General features: G+C 34.2%; 1 protein-coding gene and 1 non-coding gene across 2 annotated transcripts; one reads left to right on the forward strand and one right to left on the reverse strand.

Annotated features, from left to right (window-relative positions):
• Positions 1 to 1,919: 1,919 nt before the first annotated feature.
• On the reverse strand, positions 1,920 to 1,992 carry TRNAR-ACG (transfer RNA arginine (anticodon ACG)). Its single transcript has one exon. It is a non-coding gene; the product is annotated as a tRNA-Arg (tRNA).
• Positions 1,993 to 5,606: 3,614 nt separating this feature from the next.
• LOC130739250 (potassium transporter 8-like) lies at positions 5,607 to 11,361 on the forward strand. The gene is made up of 8 exons (XM_057591502.1): positions 5,607 to 6,082; positions 6,172 to 6,661; positions 6,778 to 6,831; positions 8,558 to 8,818; positions 8,903 to 8,955; positions 9,322 to 9,445; positions 9,542 to 9,796; positions 10,213 to 11,361. The coding sequence occupies exons 1-8, from the start codon at positions 6,044 to 6,046 to the stop codon at positions 11,262 to 11,264; spliced, it is 2,328 nt and encodes a 775-aa protein (XP_057447485.1). The 5' UTR covers positions 5,607 to 6,043; the 3' UTR covers positions 11,265 to 11,361.
• The last annotated feature ends 10,697 nt before the right edge of the window (positions 11,362 to 22,058 follow it).

Consider the following 22,058-nt stretch of genomic DNA (forward strand, 5'->3'; position numbering starts at 1 on the left):
TAACATATTCTTTTTCTTCTTTTGTATTAAGACAACACCCACCATATAGCTTGCCTCTAGATTTCTTCTTTAAATAAAAAGCGAAGAGAGTGGGAATAAAAAGGATTAGAATTTTTTAAGAAAAAAGACAAAAACAGAAAAAGGGGAAAGTTTATTTGCTTCTTTTTAAAGTTTGATGATGATAATTGCGATTTGATAGGAGGATGTAAACGAGGCAAGTTGCGCAAAGATGCATACTCCAAAAGCTTAAAGGCAATAACCATGCACTCACAAGATTGGCAAAGATAAAGGGAAAGTGGTCCATCTGTAATTGCATTGTATAAAACTCTCCTTGGCATTTTTCTAGCTATGTAGCCACCTGTTCCAATTCTTTCCACATTCACAAATCACCACCCTCAGATAAGAGTGAATGCCCTCTAGTGTCACTTTCACTTATCTTGCACTTTATAAATACATAAGAAGCTAGACTTTTCTTATCTAATCTTCAAACTCTCTTATAATTAAATATAACCATATATTCACCATCACTTTGAAATAACAGACAAAAGCAACCACTAAATGCACCCTGGCCCGTCTTTTAATTGGAATTGGGGAGAAGAATGGTGGTAGAGTTTTTTTTCCTACCGACATAAATTTTCCATTAATAGTTAAAATTGGACAATCGAAGTCGTAGTGGTTCATCCATTAAGCAACCAGTTGCAAATTTTATTTTATTTTTCACTCTTATGAATAGAAAAAAAAATTGTTCAATCCCCTATATATTACTTAGTAAGCAAATAAAACAGTGATATAATGAACTGTTTTATGGCTAACAGCTATATGAGGCAGAGGCATCAATAGATTAAAAAAAGCCTCCGATACACCACTTATTTAAATGGTGGTCCTTAACCAAGCCATTGATAATAACTTTGAGATTTGATTGAGTCGATGACGTGCTTATACTATAAACTAAAATACACATACACAAATATAATTATATTTGTGAATTATACATGAGACCTAAAATGCATTCTGTGGGACCCGGGTGGTCAAGCATGCATGTCAAGATTAATTTATGAGGCAGTAGTAGGTGACAAACAATGGAGACAAACAAAGACTCTAGAAGGGTTTGTTGCTTGTGGTATCCATCACACTCACACACGTAGCTTTTTATTCACAATTTGCTTGTGCGATTTTAATTGCATTGTGGTTTCGTGAGGGTTAAACTTCTCGAGGCTTCTTCAAAATCAATTTGAAAAGGATTCGTGTCATTTTTTGCAATAAGTTTTACGTGCAGAATTTAAATACTTCAATTGCTCTACATTTATGCATGCTTGGCTCATTGTGGTTGGTAGAATCTCCAACAGCTGAAAGGATTTTAGTTGAAATTCAATTCTCAATCAAATTGAATTAGTATTATATTATATTCTCAATTTCTTTTCGGCGCGGAAAAATGAGCATGTTTCGTGAATATATTTGATAGAGACGACAAAAGGGTTTTCTTAAGTCAAACAATATAGTTTTTTGGTTAAAAGGTGAAACGGTAATTAACTAATTATTGACAGCATATTGCAACGATAAACAGTTAAGATTTAGACACTGAATTTTCTACGTCGCTTTTATAAATGGCTAATTGAAGAATAACTAATTAAAAACAATTAGGGCTTAAGACTTAAGTACACTCCTCTGTTTTGATATAAAAAAGAGTGAAATTTTCTTTCCACGTGTATAATTGGATGAAAAAGTGGTCAGTAAATTGTAATGTCTTTCATTTTTTTTTTGAACGAATGTCTTTCATTGATTTGACAGGAAAAATCAATTGGAATTAAATTCACCGTTACTTTCAAAAATCACCGTTCATTTTTTTTTTTAAACTAGATAAGCAAATTACTAAAATTGGATGTCAGTAAAAATTTATCAACAAAATAAAAAATAAAAAACGACTCTGCTGGGGATCGAACCCAGAATCTCTGGTTCCGTAGACCAGCGCCTTATCCATTGGGCCACAGAGTCATTGCTGATATTGTGTTGGACAAAACCAGTAATGAACAATAAATTATTTAATTTAAAAAGAGATTTGAATAATATATTATGTAATATTTTAAAAATAAAATTTGAGATTATATTATGATATTTTAAACTTCAAAAAATAATATATATGTTATATTTTTAGAGTAAAACTATATTTTAGTTTTTCATAGGTAAATTATTTATTAATTAGTTTAGTTCTTTAAAATAAATTTGTTCAGTTAAATTTTCAAAGGTTACAATAGTCAGCTTTTTTTAATTTTCACTCATCTAAAAATCATACTTATTAATAAGTGGAAGGTCCAAAATATTAGGTAGCTAAAACTTTCAATTTTTTCTTTGGAAAATTTAACAAAAATAGCCCGCTAAGAAAAGCAAAGGAACAACTTGATTTGGAGGGACGGGTAACGCCACACTTTAGGTGAGTACCAAAACTGGCTAGACAATTTGTAGGGCCATTAGTCTCTTTGGGAATATGTTGTAGTCTCACTTCCTAGTTCCGCCAAAAAAGAATATGCAAGTCCAAGAAAGTCACTAGCATGGAAAATGGTACTGAAAAGTGTGCATAATCTCCCAGAAATCCAACTCACAGTATGCATTCTTAGTATTGTTCTCCCTAAGCACCATAAGGTCAAGCTTTAGAGCAAGAACTTGAACAGTGAGAGGATTTCTTCTAGTTGAACCCACATAGTACCCCACTTGCCAATTCAGAGGAGTCGTCTCGGATCAAACCACTCATTCATGCCTACATGACCGATGAACCTAACAAATCCAAATCGTTCATCATCGATTTAGTTTAGTTCGGTTTCATTTTTTTTTTTTTTGCTAATAATCGAACCAATGAATTTTGATTGGATCAGTTCCTGGTTTCACCTAAAACCGGTGCATCACCCCTATGGTTCTGTAAAAAAAAAAAACCCATGGTTGCTTCCCTCTCAAGACCACCTCCAAGCTAACCACAATGTCCACCGACACGCTTACCGACTTCAATTCCCACCAACAAATTTCTCTAACAAAGAGGCGACAAATTATTTGTTATGACGTAAACATGTTGTTTCCCTCTAGAATAGAAAAATTTCATTTGAAAATAAACATTTAAGTATTAATTGTTATTTCAAAGGTAACATTTCTAAATTATGAAGGTGAAAAAAAGAAATAAATTACAAAATTGAAAATGCATTTTTTTTGACATTTGAATCATCTAAATTGTCCTTCTAATGATTGATCACTAGACCTTTTTTATATCTCAAACTCTTGCCACTTGAGTTATCATTTGTGAACAATTAAAAATGTTTTTATTATTATTTGTAAATAATGAAAAATACAATTAATAAGAGAGGGTAAGTGGAGACGTCAGATTCAGAAGTCGTCAGTGTTTGGTGAGTTTTTTTTTTATGATAGAAAAATGTTAATGATTAGTTATTAGTAAATTAGAAAATTCCTTCAAAGTTTTCTTCCAGGATTTAAACCTTGGATCTTCCCCTCCCCAACCCTTATGTCCCTAACTCTTACCACTTGAGCTAACCCTCGGGGACCCGGTGTTTGGTGAGTGTTACCCCTAAAATGAGAACTGTCACAATTACTGCATGTTGTTAGAGATTGTTAATGCTCCCTCTTCTCTCTCTCCATGGTATGGCAATGGAATGGACTATGGAGCCCCTCTTTCTCTCTCCTTCAAAACATGCTTGCTTGACATCATCCATGTCTCACAAGCAGCCATCTGTAGCATCCTATGTAGTACTTACTACTTTGTTCAGCCTCATCCTCCACATAATTAAGATTTTTTGAACGTATTCAATATTTTTTATTTTATTATATTAAATAAACATAATTATTAAAAAAAGATTTTGTCAGCATACATTTTAATGGTAGAAACGTCACAATTGACATTTATTAATTATTTTAATTTCATTAATAACTATTAAATATCAAATTAATACAATAATAATTTTTGAAAAAAGTCACAATTGATTTTTTAATTATTCTAATGTTATTATTAATCTTCCTCGGGTAACAAAAAAATTTATAATGTTATTAATATTATTAAATGCAATATTAATACATTAATTATTTTCAAAAATATGGAATTATTTAATATTTAAATTACTAAAAAATCAGAAAATATAAATATGACATCATTTACCTCATAATTATAGTATGAGAGAGAAAACTTGTCACCACTTTTTGGTTTCAGAAATAATATATAGTACTTCATCCGTTTTTTATTATAAGGTAATTTTTTAGTGTTTTTCTTGTTCCTAAATATAAGTTAATTTACAATATCAATGAAGCATTAATTATTTTTTTCCAAAACCATCTCATATTTAATATGAAAGAGACAATGAAGTTTTGAAATAATAACTTAGAGAGAGAAATTTATATGAAATTAAATAAATGTAATCTAGGAAAGTGAATAAATTCTTTTACAAATTTATTACTTGTAACTACTTTTCTTAATCTAAGAAAATTAGGTAAAATAGACTCATATATAGAAACGTAGGGAGTAATATAAGAGAGTATAGGATTTAATTTACTGTTACAATTTTTTTTTTTTTGAACGTTGTTACAAAATATAAAAACAACAAAATAACACATCACAAGTCGTTTTTGTTGTTAAACTAGCTTAGTTACGACTAAATAATGTTCTGCTAAACTAAAAAAATGCAACTTATTATCTAGTTTACATATTGTATATACTATATAGTAACAAGAATTAATAAAGTGTTGGGGTCTATATAGTCTATATATATATATATATATCTATATATATATATAATTCTTTTTTACGCAAATGTTAGTTAGATACTTCACAAGATTGGATTCCAGAAAAATCATTTATTGAAAAAGATTTAAATAATTTTTTTCAAACAAGTCAGTCAAGTACATGTCAAAGACAAAAGTAACATAAACAGAAAACAAAGGAGCTCAATAACAGTTTTTTTTAGTAAGTAGGAAAATCGCTCAATAACCGTTTGAATGAGTTCGATTCTAATCACTATTATAAACCAAATACTCTTATATCTCTAAATCTATAAGAGTATCTTAAATGTTAGTTCTTATTTCTTAGTTCTTAACACTATTCATGTGAGCCCATATTGTCACATGTGCTTCAGCAACTCTCAAGCAATTTTGCTTCAACCATGAGTTCTTAGTTCTTAGTTATTACCACTATTCATTTGGTTCCACCAACCACATTATTTATACTTTTTATTTTTATAAAGTAAAATATAAAACTAATAAAGTAATTTGGATGAGAGAGAAATAATTAATATTTTAAGCTAAGAACTTAAAAAGTAAAACTCCTTATATAAGAACTGAGTTCTTATTTTTCAGAACTAAGAGCTTCATGTCAGCACCTCCAATGGTAAAGTTCTTAGTTCTTAGTTCTTAGTTCTTAACTCAAAAATAAGAACTAAGAACCTTACATGGGAAATGCTCTAAATGCTTCACAACTTCACACAGTTACATATATCCCTCGTCAAGACAGCCATTACCTAGACAATGAGAATCAAACATGCAATTTTTGAGGCAAAGTAATTTGACCTTATTAAATCATATTAAATGAGCAATATTTAAAGGGCTCATTAACTTGACCAAAAGAAAACTCACCATCACCATTCTCATTCACCACACAACACACACCTTCTTCTCCTATAACACAAAACACACACACACACACACACTCCCCCATCACCTACTCATTTTTCTAATCTCCTTCATTCTCTCAAAGCTCTCTTTCCAACACCAACACCAACCTCTCCTCATCACAACACCATTCTCAAAACTCCTCCCTACTTGTGTTTTGTGCTTGTTCTGCATTTGTCCCTCTTTGGTTGAACCACTTCCCACCAACACACACTTTTTTTTTTTCATATCAAACACCCAACAAAAAGAGAGCGGGGGATATCAAAAGTTATCAAAAGGGTCACACTGTACCATTACCAAAATCACTTTTTGTCCTTCAAGTTTCAATCTTTGGCTTTTTAACTAGCTTCTGTGAAATGGGGTCTGTGTGGTTCTTCTGAGAAACCCCATCATGGATCTTGAGTCTGTGATCTACAAGAACCCAAATAAGGTAGAAGAAGCTAAAAGGGTGTCAGAATTTTCCTTCAAAATCTCAGCTTTATTCAATTCTTCTCATCCACCATTGCCTTCTTCTTGCAGGAGCAATCATGGAAGACAGTGTTGATTCTGGCATATCAGAGCTTGGGGGTTGTCTATGGAGACTTGAGCACTTCCCCACTCTACGTTTACAAGAGCACCTTTGCTGAGGACATTCAGCATTCAGAAACCAATGAAGAAATCTATGGAGTTTTGTCCTTTGTGTTCTGGACTTTGACACTGATTCCTCTGTTCAAGTATGTGTTCATTGTGCTCCGAGCTGATGACAATGGTGAAGGAGGGACTTTCGCTCTGTACTCGTCGCTTTGCCGGCATGCCCGTATTAGCTTGTTGCCTAGCACTCAGCTTGCGGATGAGGATTTGACTCAGTACACTATTGATGGAGAAGTTCCTGTGGACAAGAAGAATGTTGGGTCGGGGTTGAAATCTTTGTTGGAGAAACATAGGGTGTTGCAGAGGGTTCTGCTTGTTCTGGCTTTGATTGGGACTTGCATGGTTATTGGAGATGGTGTTCTAACACCAGCAATTTCTGGTACTTGAGATTTTTTCTGATGATTTTGTGTAATTTCATTGCAATTTGCAAGCAGTGAACATGGGAATGGGATTAATCTTGGTCACTCAATTTTGTTGTTTTTTGTCATTTTGCAGTTTTCTCTGCAGTGTCAGGTTTGGAGCTTTCCATGTCCAAAGAGCACCACAGATGTAAGTTTGTTTCTAGAAACAACTAGTTTTGTCTAAAAAATCCTGTTTCTTTTCATTTATTCTTCTTCTTTTTTCTTCTCCATGGCATAATCTTTTAATGCAATTCTGATAATCTAGTTTGTACTCTTGGGAATTGGGATTAAGATTTAATTACTATGAGGGGTATTTCAGATATGCAATAGGTCTTTCAGATAAGCGAATTCGATTGGTGAACTGAAAGTTGCCCAATTTTTTAATACACAACTAGGAGTTCTTTATTCAATCATCAAATTTTTTATTGCTGATACTAAAACATCTAGCTTCCAATTGCAGATTTCAACTTTTTGGTTCTGTTTTCCAGAATCTAACTTTGATGAGTAGAAGTAGAATTCAAAACACTTGGTTTCATGAACAATTCTTAGGAATATGTTCTTAATTTAGAAATTTAGAATAGTTCATACCGTTTGTGTTCTGTAATATATGTGATACTGCAGTTGTCTTAGCTGACTCTTCATTCCCTTAGGATATTTTCACCCTCATGGCATATATGCTGTAAAGATATTAAAAGTAATTTTTCTAATGAGTGAATAAAATCTTATTTGAACAATCTGTTTCCTTCGCTTTCGTGCTTCCTATTGCATGGCGTGTAAGATTAGTGGATAGAAAGGGAGAACCAAATGACAGCAACTTTGCTAGTGCATGCTCAATTGTGGGTCCTTGTAAATATATGATCAGGGCAAATATCCTTGCTTGTTCAAAGTAAAGTCACTATCATGCTAAACATGTTTTTGAATACGTAGTTGATTCTAAATTGATTATTGATTAGAATAATAAAAAAAGTGTACCCATGAAACGTGTGGCTGATATGTAAAGCTCAATGCAATTAATCAGAAGATAAAGTTTAAAAAAGTTGATCCTTTATGAAGTTAAACTTTCATTAAGTTATAGAGCATTGTGGTTTAGATAGAACTTCAATGAATCCCCTGTTGATCAATCTAGAACAGTCATCTGATTATCTGATTGGATACAGAATTAGGTATGGCCACTATTATACTGGTCAATTGGTCATGAACAGTATATGCAATTCCACTATGATTTATAAATAATGATTTTCTATGGTGCCTCAACTAAATGGAGACCTAATTCTATCAACTTCAATAAGTTGCAGCTGCAGAAATAGTATAGAATGAAATCACCCTGCTGATACTTTTTTATATTGACTCAACTTTTGCTTTGGATAATTGTCATCTGTATCATTATTCTTTTGTTTCATAGAAAGTTATTTTAATCACTACTACTAACAATTTACAGATAAACTTTTTGTTATACACCCCCATAACTGGATTTATAATTGTTCTTTACTTTTTTTCATAGTCTGTAATTCTCATAAAATGTTTATTGATTTATCTTACAAGTAGTCCTTTTGCTAAATATTAATAACACTTGTCACCTTTTAGTTAACTGATCTTTGACCTTCACATTTTGCCAATTGGCTATTGCTGGTCATAGGTTCTGCAATTTCCACTTGATGATTTATGGTCAAGTAAAATTACCATTTGCAATTTAATATGCCTTTTGATGTAATTACCACCAGTCATTGCTCTAAACATTCAACAACAATTCTAATGGTTAATATTTCCTTTACTACAATATATGTTCTTCAACAAACATTAAAAATAGAGAATCTCCTTGGCTTGTACCTTTCCTACTACTACCATTATTATATCGGTGCTTTCTGGTTATGCAGATGTGGAGGTTCCAGTTGCTTGTGTAATACTGCTATTTTTGTTTGCCCTTCAACATTATGGCACGCACCGCATGGGATATCTTTTTGCACCTGTTGTGCTGACCTGGCTGCTCTGCATAAGTTCTATTGGTGTTTATAATATCTTTCACTGGAATCCACATGTCTATGAAGCTCTCTCCCCATACTACATGTACAAATTTCTGAAAAAGACTCGAACGGGAGGATGGATGTCCTTGGGTGGGATTCTGTTGTGTATAACCGGTATGGAACAAAGTGTAGAAATTGTGTGCTTTTGCACTTGACATATACTTTATCTTTCTCTGATAATGTTTCTCTATATTGCAGGTTCAGAAGCTATGTATGCTGATTTAGGACACTTTACACAATTGTCGATTCAGGTACGCAGACAAATGAAGTCCTTTATTTGGAACTTTGAATTCAAAATTACTACGGAATGTTGGATGGAAGTAATGAATTTTCTAAAGCATAGAAACTGATGAAGTAACTGATGCCATTTCATTAAGAAAACAGGAAAAAAAAAACTGCAGGAGAAGGTAAAGTAAACCATAATTGATAAATGAAAACGATACATAGAATGATGGACCTTGTGTTGGTAATACCATCCAATACTTGATATTCTTGAACTTATGGTAACCTGTCTATCAGTTTTCAAAATTCTTGATTTCATATAGAAGGAAATTCCTTTGCATTAGAAGCCATTAGAAAATAATCAACTGGTTTAACAAAAAGTCACTTACCTGCAGATTGCTTTCACCTTTTTGGTATACCCTTCTTTGATCCTAGCATACATGGGACAAGCTGCGTATCTTTCCAAGCATCATGAAAATGGAAGTGACTATCGAATCGGGTTTTATGTATCTGTACCTGGTAGGATCTTTGTGATATTTTCTACAGTCGCATATTCAAAGAATAATTAGTTTCTATTTAGCTGTTTAACTTACTTTTCTTTAACCCCAATTTTAGAAAATCTTAGGTTGCCTGTTCTTGCAATAGCGATACTTCAAGCTGTGGTTGGAAGTCAAGCTGTCATCACAGGGACTTTCTCAATAATCAAACAATGTTGTGCTTTGGGATGTTTCCCCAAAGTCAAAATCATTCATACATCATCAAAGATACATGGCCAGATTTACATTCCTGAGATAAACTGGAGTTTGATGCTGCTTTGCCTGGCTATTACAATTGGATTTCGAGATACGAAACGCATGGGAAATGCTGCAGGTAATCTATCTTCATGAAATAATTTCATGATTTAATATGCATAGGAAAATTTAGAGGCCCTGAATCATATAGAAGAAATTATGTTTGTTTCATTTTCCCCCTAATTTTTTTTTGTCTGTCTTCTGTTGGAAGGGGAGATGGTAGTAAATTAGGAGCCTAAAATTCTGCTTTACTATTTGACATAATAACCAGTGAGATGTTGTTTGGTTTGAACCCTGTCATTTTTTAAAAACATTATACCATGTTAGAGACTCAATGGGAGTAGTCCAATCTATTTGCATCTCATAACAGTGACTAGATTACTGTTCTATGGTACTATTCTACGTTTTTGAGTGACCAAGTATCTTAAAGCATAGTTATGTGAATAGTTATATTAGTTCTAACCAAATAAGTATTTGTTTTCTTTCCATAAACAGGTTTGGCTGTTATAACTGTCATGCTGGTGACCACTTGCCTAATGTCTCTAGTGATAGTCTTATGTTGGCACAAAAATGTTTGGCTTGCTATCTGCTTTATGTTGTTCTTTGGCTCCATTGAAGCACTTTATTTCTCTGCATCCCTCATCAAGTTCCTTGAGGGGGCTTGGGTCCCTATTGCCCTCTCACTCATCTTTCTAATTGTCATGTATGTGTGGCACTACGGCACAATGAAGAAGTATGAGTTCGATGTTCAAAACAAGGTCCCCATCAATTGGCTTCTGGGTTTGGGCCCCACTCTCGGAATTGTTAGGGTTAAGGGAATTGGCCTCATACATACTGAGCTTGTATCTGGGATCCCAGCTATTTTCTCTCACTTTGTTACCAATCTTCCTGCTTTCCATCAAGTTGTAATCTTCCTCTGCGTCAAATCTGTCCCGGTACCACATGTCAGACCTCAAGAAAGGTTCTTAGTGGGCAGAGTTGGCCCAAAGGAATATAGGCTTTATAGGTGCATAGCACGCTACGGCTACCGTGATGTTCACAAGGATGACCTTGAGTTTGAGAAGGATCTTGTTTGCAGTATAGCAGAATTTATCCGATCAGATACCTCTGAATATGGCTTAGGACTTGGAGACTTTGAAGATGATACAAAGATGGCAGTTGTTGGGACTTCAGCATCAAACTTGGAAGGTGTAAGGATGTCTGAAGACGGTGAGGATGATTCTCAAATGGAAGGCACTTCGGAGTTGAGGGAGGTTAAGTCTCCGGAAAAGGTGAGGAAGCGAGTGAGGTTTGTTGTGCCGGACAGTCCTCGGATTGATTTGGATGTAAGGGATGAGCTGCATGAGCTAATGGAAGCAAAGGAGGCAGGAATGGCATTTATAATGAGTCACTCATATGTGAGAGCAAAACGAGGATCAAGCTGGATAAAGAAAGTTGTTATCAATTTTGGGTATGATTTCTTAAGGAGAAACTCTAGAGGACCAACTTATGCTTTAAGTTTACCTCATGCTTCTACCCTAGAGGTTGGCATGATCTATCATGTCTAGAGTTTTGGCTAGTGGTAATCTAGATATAGTTTTGTAACTAAGGATCTTGTCAGATAGGTGAACCTTATACATGATAAATGGAAATGGATTCTCTGTAGTCAGGAGTCTCTACATTCGCACAGTCACCAAATATGATCGGATGACTTAAATTTTAAGACATGTCTACCATCTGATCTTGATAAAAATATGAGTATTGTACAATACAGATATCGTGAATGCGTGAATGTAGGGTATCCCTGATTGCAGGTAACCCATATTCATGATAAATGGTGGCATTTTGTACAGCGACCCACCAAGCTTCCAAACAATTAAAATGCTGCCAACCTGTCATTTTTACCTTTTATTTTGTTAGATTTTGGATTATCTATGTACATAAATAAGCTCTCTGTAGGGACTCCTTCCCCCAAGATCTAAGATCTTTTAATCCTAGTATGTATCTGAAATGTAGATCAAAGTAGTTTTCAACAGCTACTGCAGTGAGTCTTTTGAATCAAAAGGAGAAACCTCAATATTTTTTTTCTTTAAAAGGTTGATATACATGTGGCAAGATCAAGCCTTGGAAAACTTATGTTACATCCAAATTATGTTACTTTTTACTTTATATAAGAATAGGATTCTTCTTGTTTGGGTTTGGTTGATGACATATTACGTAACAAATGAAGAAAAGGATCTAGTAGTCCTGCAACACTTTTGCGGCAGGTATGATATGGGAGTGGGACCATCTTTGAGGAAACAAATTAACTGTTTAAAGGAACTATTAATCACTCACTTGATACATCTCTTACTATTTTTGTGACAATGTCAATTGTCAATTGTCAAGCTATGAATTGTGAACACTTTAAAGAGTTATACTAAATGAGAGTTTTGAAGTGTTTTTACAAATTTTCCAAACTCGCCCCATTTTAAAATCTCCCAAATAAAGAAAGAGTTTATCATAAACTTTCTTCTTCCCTTCCCTACAAAACTCAACTCATAAACGCAGCCTAAATTTTTCTATATCCCAAGTTCATGGCCCAAATCTGTCTCGTAATTGAAAAGCAATGTATATTCAAAGTAGGGCCATTATTGTGTAGAATGTAAATATTGTTTTTTAATTCTTTTTGAAGGCCAATGTGAGTCGAAAGTAAATCTAAAAAAGGAAGATGTACCAGTTCTTGTCTCTGCAAAATATTGCCCAATTCTAATTGTGGAATGGGTCCTTATTTGTGGCCCAACTTAGTTGTAAGTGAATAGCATTTTTCTCATAATATTTTTCTATTTAACCAAAATGACTTCGTTAGTGATTATTTCAATGGGCATTGGGCAGTCACACTAGATGAACCCTTTGGAGGTTCGAAATGTAATCGACCCAACTTTTGTGGCTGTTTTTGTCTGTTAAACAAAAGTGTCGTTTGCATATTGGTATAGTACCAGACTTAATCAATATCATTATACCAATATGGCAATATCTATCTATATATATATATATATATGGCCCCGTTTGAAAACACAACTTAATTAAGTACTTATGATCATAAGCGCTTATGACATAAGTGTTTATTCATAAGCTATTTTAATTTTTTATTGAAATAAATCGAAAATAAACTATATATAAGCATAAACTCTTTTTCATAAGCTATTCTGAATAGCTTATGAAAATAAGCTGAAAAACAACTTATGATAGGTCATAAGCTGTTTGCATAAGCTCTCTCAAACACTGACATAAGAGTTATGCTATCATATAAGCTCAAATAAGCTCTTCCAAACGGGATCTATATCTATATACATATGTAAAGGAGACTTGGAAAAATAGCATTAAATACATTAGCAACAAGAGCATTAAACACATTAAGAAAGACTACATGCTCATAATATTAAAAATGAATTAGATATTAGGGGTGGAAATATATATCTATATCTATATACATATGTAAAGGAGACTTGAAAAAATAACATTAAATACATTAGTAACAAGAGCATTAAACACATTAGCAAAGACTACAAGCTCATAATATTAAAAATGAATTACTTAAAAAAAGAATTAGATATTAAGGGTGGAAATAGGCTGGACTTTGCTTAAATAGGTCTGACCTGTTTCAAAAATTCAAGACCTGAGTCCCGCCTGTTATCTGTCATAAGTTTTTTTTCTTCTTCTTCTGACTTAAGCCTTAATCTATTCGAAGTCTGGCCTAGTAGCATATTCATAGGCCTGATTTATCATATAACATTCAAGTATACCAACAAATTTATTCGTAAATATGTCAACAAACTTATAGCCAACGAGAAAAATATAATAATGTCATTATATCATCTAAGTCAAAGTCACCAGTCTCTATCTATAGAGATTTATACTTTATATGGTTACATAATTCTATAGTCTAACATGCTTTTTTGAACGTATAAGTAAGTCAATAAATATATAATTTTGAGCTAATATAATACAAATTCAATGTAAAAATAATAAAATAAAGTTACCAGTAAGACCTGGATTTACAGAACAAGTTTAATTTCCGACTCACGCGTAGAATCAGTGTAAGTGTGACAGGAGTTTGCTGTTCGAGAAAGTTTAATGGAGAAGAAAGTTCAGGAATTGCTTGAGGAATGTTTCATAGTTGTTTTAGGAGTTAGTACGAGTCGTATGCACAACTGCCTTATGGCGAGAGTGTCCAGAATAAGCTAATTTCGCTTTTAAAGCAACGTTTAAGTGAGATTTCAAATCCTTGGAAAAATTAAAAAGTTCTCTTTATTTTTCCTTCGACCAGTGTTTTATTTCGGAACCCTGGACTGTACGCACGATAGTATTCACTTCTCGGAAGTCCGACGACGCTAATTTCTTTGCTTCAAAACCCTAAATTCAATCACTGAATGAAGACTTTTTCTATTCGGAGCTTTTAACGAAGTTTCCGTCCGCGCTACCAGATTTGTTTTGATGTTTCCAATCTTTCTTCAGAACGAAGTTTTGTCGTCTGACCTTCACAGCAAAAAGTAGTTTTTCGGGACAGATTAACTTACACCGCTTTTGGATCGTTTTGAATCGTTTTTCCCAAATGTTAGAGATTTGTTTTGAGTTCTGGAATTCTGTCGCCAGAATCTCTCTTAGAATTCACCGATGAACGTGCTGCAGAAATCGGAATCGCGAAATTTTCATTTTCCCGCGATTTCACCTTCCTATAAATAGTTGAAAAATTCAAAATATCTCACATTTTCTTCCATTAGAGCCGCGAGTTTGAGGAGAGTAAGGGGGAAGAAGATTTTCGCCGAAACTTGACCGATCTTCGCGCAGTTCGTTCCTACTTCAAGGTATCGAGGTAACTAGGTTAATTCTTACCTCTGATCATCGTTTCTACTGCGTTTCTTTAGCCGTTTCTGTGCTCAAAGTTTCGAGCTTTTCGTAAAACTATCTGTTTTTCTTGATTTTTCGCTTGGGATATCTTCTGTACGTTCCCAAGAGCCTAGAACACTCGCCGATATTCGCCGATTTTAATCGAGTTGTCATGGATCTGAAAAACTGATTCAAAACTCTTTTTGCGCACATTTCGAAACTTTAATGTCGAAAAGTCGCAATCCTACTTCGTGCCTTTAGGATTAGTTGTTACAAATGTCGTTAGAAACATCGCTGTCAAATTTTTTTTCCGAAGTTTTAACTTTGAGGTTTTGAGCTTTTATTTTGGACCAAAACGCCCCTGAATAGTCCTATTTCGATCCGATCGTCCGAAAATTTTTCCGACAGTTTCTTTGCCTTAGTTTTACCCAAAAACTACCTTGTAATCAGATTGGATTGAAGAAAAATCGACCCCCCTAATTGTGCATAGTGGCCGAGAGCATGTTTGTGTGGGGGGGGGGGGAAGTTTTTCGTTTTCGAAAACTTGTCTTTTCGTACTCGATTGTTGTATTTTGAAGCTTCAATGCTTTGTCTATCATTAATGAGTTGTATTGTGATCGAGCTAATCGATTTTGTTTGGATTTCTGCTTTGTTTTCTCCGAGGTTCAGTTGAAGGAACTTTGGGTTTCTCAGAGCAAGTGTGTGAAGGAAACTTAGACCACGAGGCTGGAGCAACTCGAGGTTAGGGCAACTTACCTTTTAGCTAAGACTGCATGATAGGCGTCGATAAATTCGACTTATGCTTTACTTTGATATTGATTATGATGATGAATTAATGTTATGATGTTTTCCATAACTTATGATATTGAGATGTTATTGAATTGTGCGTTTTGACGCGACTTCGGAGTGGGGAATCATTGAACTGGTTATAGTTGATGTTTCGGGTTGGGGAAACAACCCTAGGAAAGTTCAAACGTGGGGTTTGAGACTTAGCCATTTGTTTGTAAACTTAGACTTTCCCCAGGAATTGCTTTTGGTGGGTTTTTGGAAAACTTAGAAAGAAAATAGATTTTGAAAACTAGAGACTTGGGAAACTTAGACTTCGAGAAATAAACTCATAACTTGACTAATTCAGTTCGAAACATTTTTATTAACGAATAAAACATAGGAAAACTAAAGGGGAAAATAATTGCGAAAGACGGGGAAAAGTCGACTTTTGTTGCGGGTTTTGGAGAATTGCTGGACACCAGGGGGGTGAGCCACGGTGATGATTGAAAGTCACCGAGTACTTTAGTACTCTTGTTGTTGGAGTTGTGTTGTATTGACCGACACTAAACTCTTGGGTTTTGAAATTGGGTTTTGAGCTAAACACTTGCGTTGGGAGGACGATTCGATGTTTGGCTAACCATATTGCATCATGCATCATTTGGGGTTTGTACAATCGAAAGATTGGGCTCCAGTGAAGAACGGGAATGCTTCACGAATGGTGAAGAACGGGAATGCTTCACGAAGGTTGGAGATTGCCTTCATCGAAGAACACCTGATTGTATCTTCGGCATAGCGGGCAGAGTGGCACGACCTAGGGTGGTTGGGGCTGATCCGACTATGCATGGGTTTGTAAGTGACACCCGAGCGGAAATGGTTAAACACTAGGCCAGTGTTAGGACTGACTCGATGGTGCCCATCCCACTTGAACTATCCGGATCATATTGAATTGCATTTCACGCATACATTCACTCTGACTGGAATTGTATGCTGTTTGAATTATTGAAGCATTGTTAGAGCCAATAACATGCTAGGATTATTTATATACATATATCAACTTATATATCTATACCCCAATCACATGTTGAGTGTATAATTACTTTATTCCGGGAGTTGACCCTAGCGCTTTGGCTTTGGTTTCATGTTTGTGTTTGGGCGGTCGGCCTGCTGCCAGATGTCGATGGCGGACTGGTTTTCGATGGTCTCTCCCTCGGGGGGGATCAGGTATGAGTTGGTGGACCGTCATGCCCCCACCGCTTGGGTGATCGATGTTGCAGGTCACCGAGCGATGTACCGGGGAAGGGTCATGGAGGACCGGACAGACGAGCGTGGACGTTTGACGAGAGGAGTGCTACGACGCATGGAGCTGAGCTTTGACTTGCCGCCTTCAGTTCGTTGTGGACCAGGTACTGGTCGAGGACCACCTGCACCACCTCCGACTTCATCTTCTTCCGATGACGAGGACCCAGCTGAGATCGAGGTTGATGTTGCTACACCTGTTGCGCCACCTCCTGCTACTGCCATTGATCCTACCGACGTGGCGTCGTCCTCGAGGCTCGTGCGGCCGAAGAGAGAGTCTGTTGTTCCATCTGCCTCACGTCGTTTTCCTTTTACTCCACTGCGCGGCTACCGTGTGGATCCCCTGGTTCGGGTGGTGGAGGAGGATGTTCTTACTGGAGAGGTGGATGTTGAGACGGGCTTGACTAGGACGGTGCGCAGGACAGTTAGGAGGGAGGTCGTGGACTTGGACAGCGAGATGATTACGGTGGATTCCGACAGCAGTGGGGACAACTACTCGCCGAGCGACGAGGGAGAGGAGGAGGACCTATGAGCAGGACTGGGAGGGTAGGTTAGGCAGCGCCATATTTTGTGTAGGGCCCTGATTCGTCTTACTTTTGGGACAGGGTAGGTTCCCGATACATAGCTTTTTGTGTGGTTCTTTTGATGAGGAATCACAGAGAGTCTGTCGGAATATAGGGGTCTTTTGTTGAGGCCATTTTTGGAGCCGACTTTCTCTTGGATGACTGTACTTAAAACTTTTTACTTACATTACTGGTTCTGTACATATTTGCCTACGGGCACACTACTTTGAGGTCACTGCGAGGGCGCGTGACGTTGACGTGCAGCTGAGGCTGTACATGTATATATGTTTGTACATCGGTTAGTTAGATGTTGGGTTATGTCTTTATTTTCTATCGCTTAAATTAAAAGAAATCAAACGAAAAAAAAATTACCTGTTTTTCGCGTAAAGTTTATTTTTAATTACTAAAGTGACACCTGGAAATCGGTGTGTTACATTACCTTTTTAAATAGGCCTGCCAGTTAGGCTTACAAGGCTTTTTGGGTTGTCTAAGTCTGATATTTTTAACTAAAAAGACTTTTCAAAAAGCCTTACCTTATCTATTTACTAATTTGGTCTGACCTGAGCATGATGTAGTCTAGTTATGGGCCTCTGTCGACGGCCTGACCTACTTCAATTCCTATTAGATATCTATCTTAGTTTTCAGTTACTTTTTTTGGTACATCGGAAACATAAATTGCACTCGCCAGAAATCGATCCCTAAACATCCCTCTACCCAACTCATATGTCCCCAGCTCCTACCACTTGAGCTATCCTACGGAGACAATTATTCTTCAATTACTTAATCAAAATGAATTAGATTAAATGTGTTTCAATTTTATTACTTTCAGTTTCTTTTTGTACAATTTAAAACTGACATGGAAGCACCACAACTTTGAAAACTAACTGAATAGTCAACTCATAACTTATTAAGTATATTAAGCTCGCATTTTTTTTTTGTTACAAGAGGAAAATATATTAAGCTCACATGATAGCCAACTTTTCCGTCATTTTTTTATTTCTCTCTCAAGAAAATGTTTTCACTATGGCACTATGCTGAAGCTGGCAACCAAAATTGCAGTAAATAAGTAAATAAAAGATATCTAAAAATGAGACAAGCGTCTCTTCAATAAATCAAGAAATGAAAAAAAGACACTAGAAATACTTCCTCTGTTCCTTTTTAAGTGTTGTTTTAGAAGAAATTTTTTGTTCCTATTTAACTGTCGTTTTGATGTTTTAAGATTCATTTTGTCAATTATACCCTTACTAGTAAGTGAAAATTAAATTCTCATTACATCAATTTAAAGTCTTGTCTAGTAAGTGAAAATTAAATTCCAACGAAAGTAGCCAAAAGAGCTTTCAAAGTTACATAGAAAAAGATGTTAACATTAAAAATTGGAGGGAGGTTATAAATTCTTATTGCTACTAGGGATGAAAAAATGATAAATAGTTTAATGATATGAGAGGGTGGAACAAAAAATTAATTATCCACTATTTTGATTGGAAAACTTTATAACTATTAAGATGTGAGAGGGTAGAATGGAAAAAAAAAACTTCAATAATCCACTATCTTGGTTGGAAAGCTTTTTGCTAGAATGACACTTAAAAAGAAACGGAAGGAGTAATAGATAATCTCACATGATAGCCAACATTCCCTTCATTTTTTAATTTCTCTCTCAAGAAAATGTTTTCACTGTGCTTAAGCTGGCAACCAAAATTGCAATAACTAAGTAAATAAAAGATAATCTAAAAAAGGGAACCAAGCGTTTCTTCAATAAGTTAATAAACGAAATTTTCTACTCAAAGTAATGTGCGTTTCTTCCCTAAATTAAGAAAGGAAATTTTCTGCTCAAAGTAGTTTACATGTAATCTATATATATATATGAAAATAAGGTTTTATTCTAGAAGGTCAATGACACATGGCACCTTCATATTCATTCATTTTCCCTCCAAGAAAAAAAAAACTCATTCTAATTTTTTGTCACAACATACAATCATGACTCACCCTATTTAATATCATTTAATGTAATTTCAATTTTTATGTAGCCTTTATTTAAAAGTCCAAAAATATTTTAAATCCTTTTTAATTTAATTATCATAATAACTAATGTTTTCATTTTTTAATATTTAATTTCAATTTTTTATATAACCTTTACTTCGAATTATATTTGAAAACATATCAAATATGATAAGAAAAAAAAACTTAAATTCGAAAATGAAACAAAAATAATCAAAAATCAGAAAAAAAAATGAAATTCAAATTGAATACACATTTAATTTAAATGGTATTATATATAGCTAATTAGAAAAAAATACACTTTATATTTCATGGTGCTTCTATAAGTACTTTCATCTTCTTTCATGTTCTTTCATATTCATAAAATTTCTTTTTTTTTCTTTGACATTTTTTTTCTGAAATAATTAGGTATCATTTTGTTCATTCTCCCTTTATAAGATAAGAGTTTTCACTTTCTTCTACTTTTGATTTACCATATTCTTCTTCTCTCCCTTACTTTTTTTAACATTTTAGTGTTTCATCTTTAATCACTTTTGCATGTTCTTTGTGTCATCATATAGTTCATATTATTTAATTTATTTTATTCTATTCACATTTTAATATCTAAATCTGATTTAAAACAAATTCTATATTTATTAAAAAATATAAAAACTATATTTATACGAAATAAATAAATAATTATTACACCTAATTCAAAAATAATTTTAATTCTAGGTTTTTGTTTCAACCAATACATAAATACGAATTTGAATAATAGAAATAATTAAATAGAAAATAAAATGATTCAAAAAATTATGTACAAACATCAAATAATTCAGGATCCCGCTAGAATAAAAATGTGACCTCTAAATTTTTATTCACCATATTGAAATTTAAATTTGAAAGAAATATTAGTGATGCTATAATGTATCAACACTTACTAGGCAATTTAATATCAAGGAAACATAATGATTTTTATTCTCTTTTAAGAGCAAAATATTAATAAACTACTTGTGTCTTATTATGTATATATTTGATATTCTTAACCTTATAATATTAATACCCTTAAAAATATTAATAACAAAATATTAATCCTAACTCAATAAAATTCTATTTTTTTTAAAGAAAAGTATAAAATAAAAATATGGTTTTTCTAATATTAACTATTAACATAAATCAAAATAAGGTTCGAAAACTTCAAACAAAAAATGATCAATACTTATTTGAAAATTTAATGTTATACATAAAAAAGAGAATTATTCTTCCTCTATTCCATGTCATGTGTCACCACCATGTTGACTAAGTTTCTCTCCATTAAAAAATGACTTCATCTACAGATTTTTTTATACATAATAAAATTTCAATTTTAAACATATTGATGATATTAATGAAATTATTAAATTCATTGTGAATGATTTATTTGTCTCATTAAAATTTCAATTACAATTATTATTATTAATTATTATTAGTATTATTATAATAATTATTATTATTATGATGTTTAAAATTCAAAATTATGTACCTTATAATTTGGATGGTATATTCTACGGTGAAGGGTGATGGAAGCGATTATTAGGGGGTTCGGGAGTTGTTTGTGGTGGTGGTATTGACAATGTGATATAAATGGCGGTAGTGGTAACTATGGCATAGCAGTGGTGAAATGAAGTGATGACGATAATGGCGATGGTGGTGACATAGGGTGGTGGTTGTGGGAGTAGTGGTTGTGATAGAATGGTGGAGGTAGGGTGATGGTTGTGGTAGTGACAATAGTGGGGGTGGTGGAAGCAATTCTAAGAAGGAATATGGATGTGGTAGTGCGGCGACAGTAGTGTTGATAGTGATAATGGTAGTGTTGTAGGATGGTTGTTGCGGCAATGACAGTGACAAAGACGACAACTGTGGTGGCAAATGCGAAGGGTGGTGTTTTTGGTAGTCGTGGTGACGACAGCAGTGGTGGATGGTGGCAGTAGAGTGGTGGTAGTGGTAATGGCGGTGGTGGAGGGTGGTGGGGGAGGTGTGTGGTGGAGTTCGTTGTGGTCGTGGCAGTGACAGTGGTGGCGACAGTGTTGTAAGGTGGTGGCGGTGGTAAAGGGTGGTGGTCTTTATGGGAGTGAAGTTGGCAGTGGTTGGTGGTGGCGATAGTGAAACAGCGGTGGCATGACAATGGCGGAATGTGTACTATTTGTGGTGGCAATGGTGGAGAGTGGTGGTGGTCACAAGTAATTCATATGTCACAATATTATCAGATCTTATTCATCATTTATATGGCGGATTAAATAACCCATCATTTTATGTAGACAAGTAGATTGATGAATAAATTTATACAATAGAATATTAACACCAAATATTGGATAAACTCATAATGTATTGTATTGTATAAGTTTATACTATCATACTTAATACAACATACCAAACGAGTTCTTATTAACAAGATTCTAAACATAAATATCTTATGTAAAATAATGATCCAAAAGATTTTTCGCAATTAACATTGGTATTTTATTTTTTATGAAATATTAATATATAGAATCCATAAAAAATCAAATTTAAATATATATTTTTAACCAGTGATTGTTTGAATCTTTAGGTTGAGAGTTCAATTTCTAGGAGTCAATGTCTTAGGTAGACTTTTGACCTTCATCACACCCATGTCATAATTGCGAGAGATTAATTTATTTTTTTTGAAAGTGAAAATCCCACATAAAATGAAATTAAGGTCCTGTAGGGAAAAGTAACATTATAATCTAAAAATGGTTACACATAATCTATAAACTTGGATAACGTCAATTTGGCCTATTCCCACCGCATTTGGGAAGACATACCAAACATAATAATTTTCTCTTCAAAACCTTTTTTTTGAAAAAGTTCGGATTCTAGAGACCATCATAATAA

This window comes from Lotus japonicus, chromosome 2, assembly GCF_012489685.1.
Source record: "Lotus japonicus ecotype B-129 chromosome 2, LjGifu_v1.2".
Taxonomy (NCBI): Eukaryota; Viridiplantae; Streptophyta; class Magnoliopsida; order Fabales; family Fabaceae; genus Lotus; species Lotus japonicus.

Excerpts from the sequence above, each read along its gene's own strand:
- LOC130739250 (XM_057591502.1), top strand. The coding sequence starts at position 6,044 with ATGGATCTTGAGTCTGTGATCTACAAGAACCCAAATAAG. Across the intron at positions 6,832-8,557 it reads GTCCAAAGAGCACCACAGAT|ATGTGGAGGTTCCAGTTGCT; the intron begins GTAAGTTTGTTT and ends CTGGTTATGCAG. Across the intron at positions 8,819-8,902 it reads GATTCTGTTGTGTATAACCG|GTTCAGAAGCTATGTATGCT; the intron begins GTATGGAACAAA and ends TCTATATTGCAG.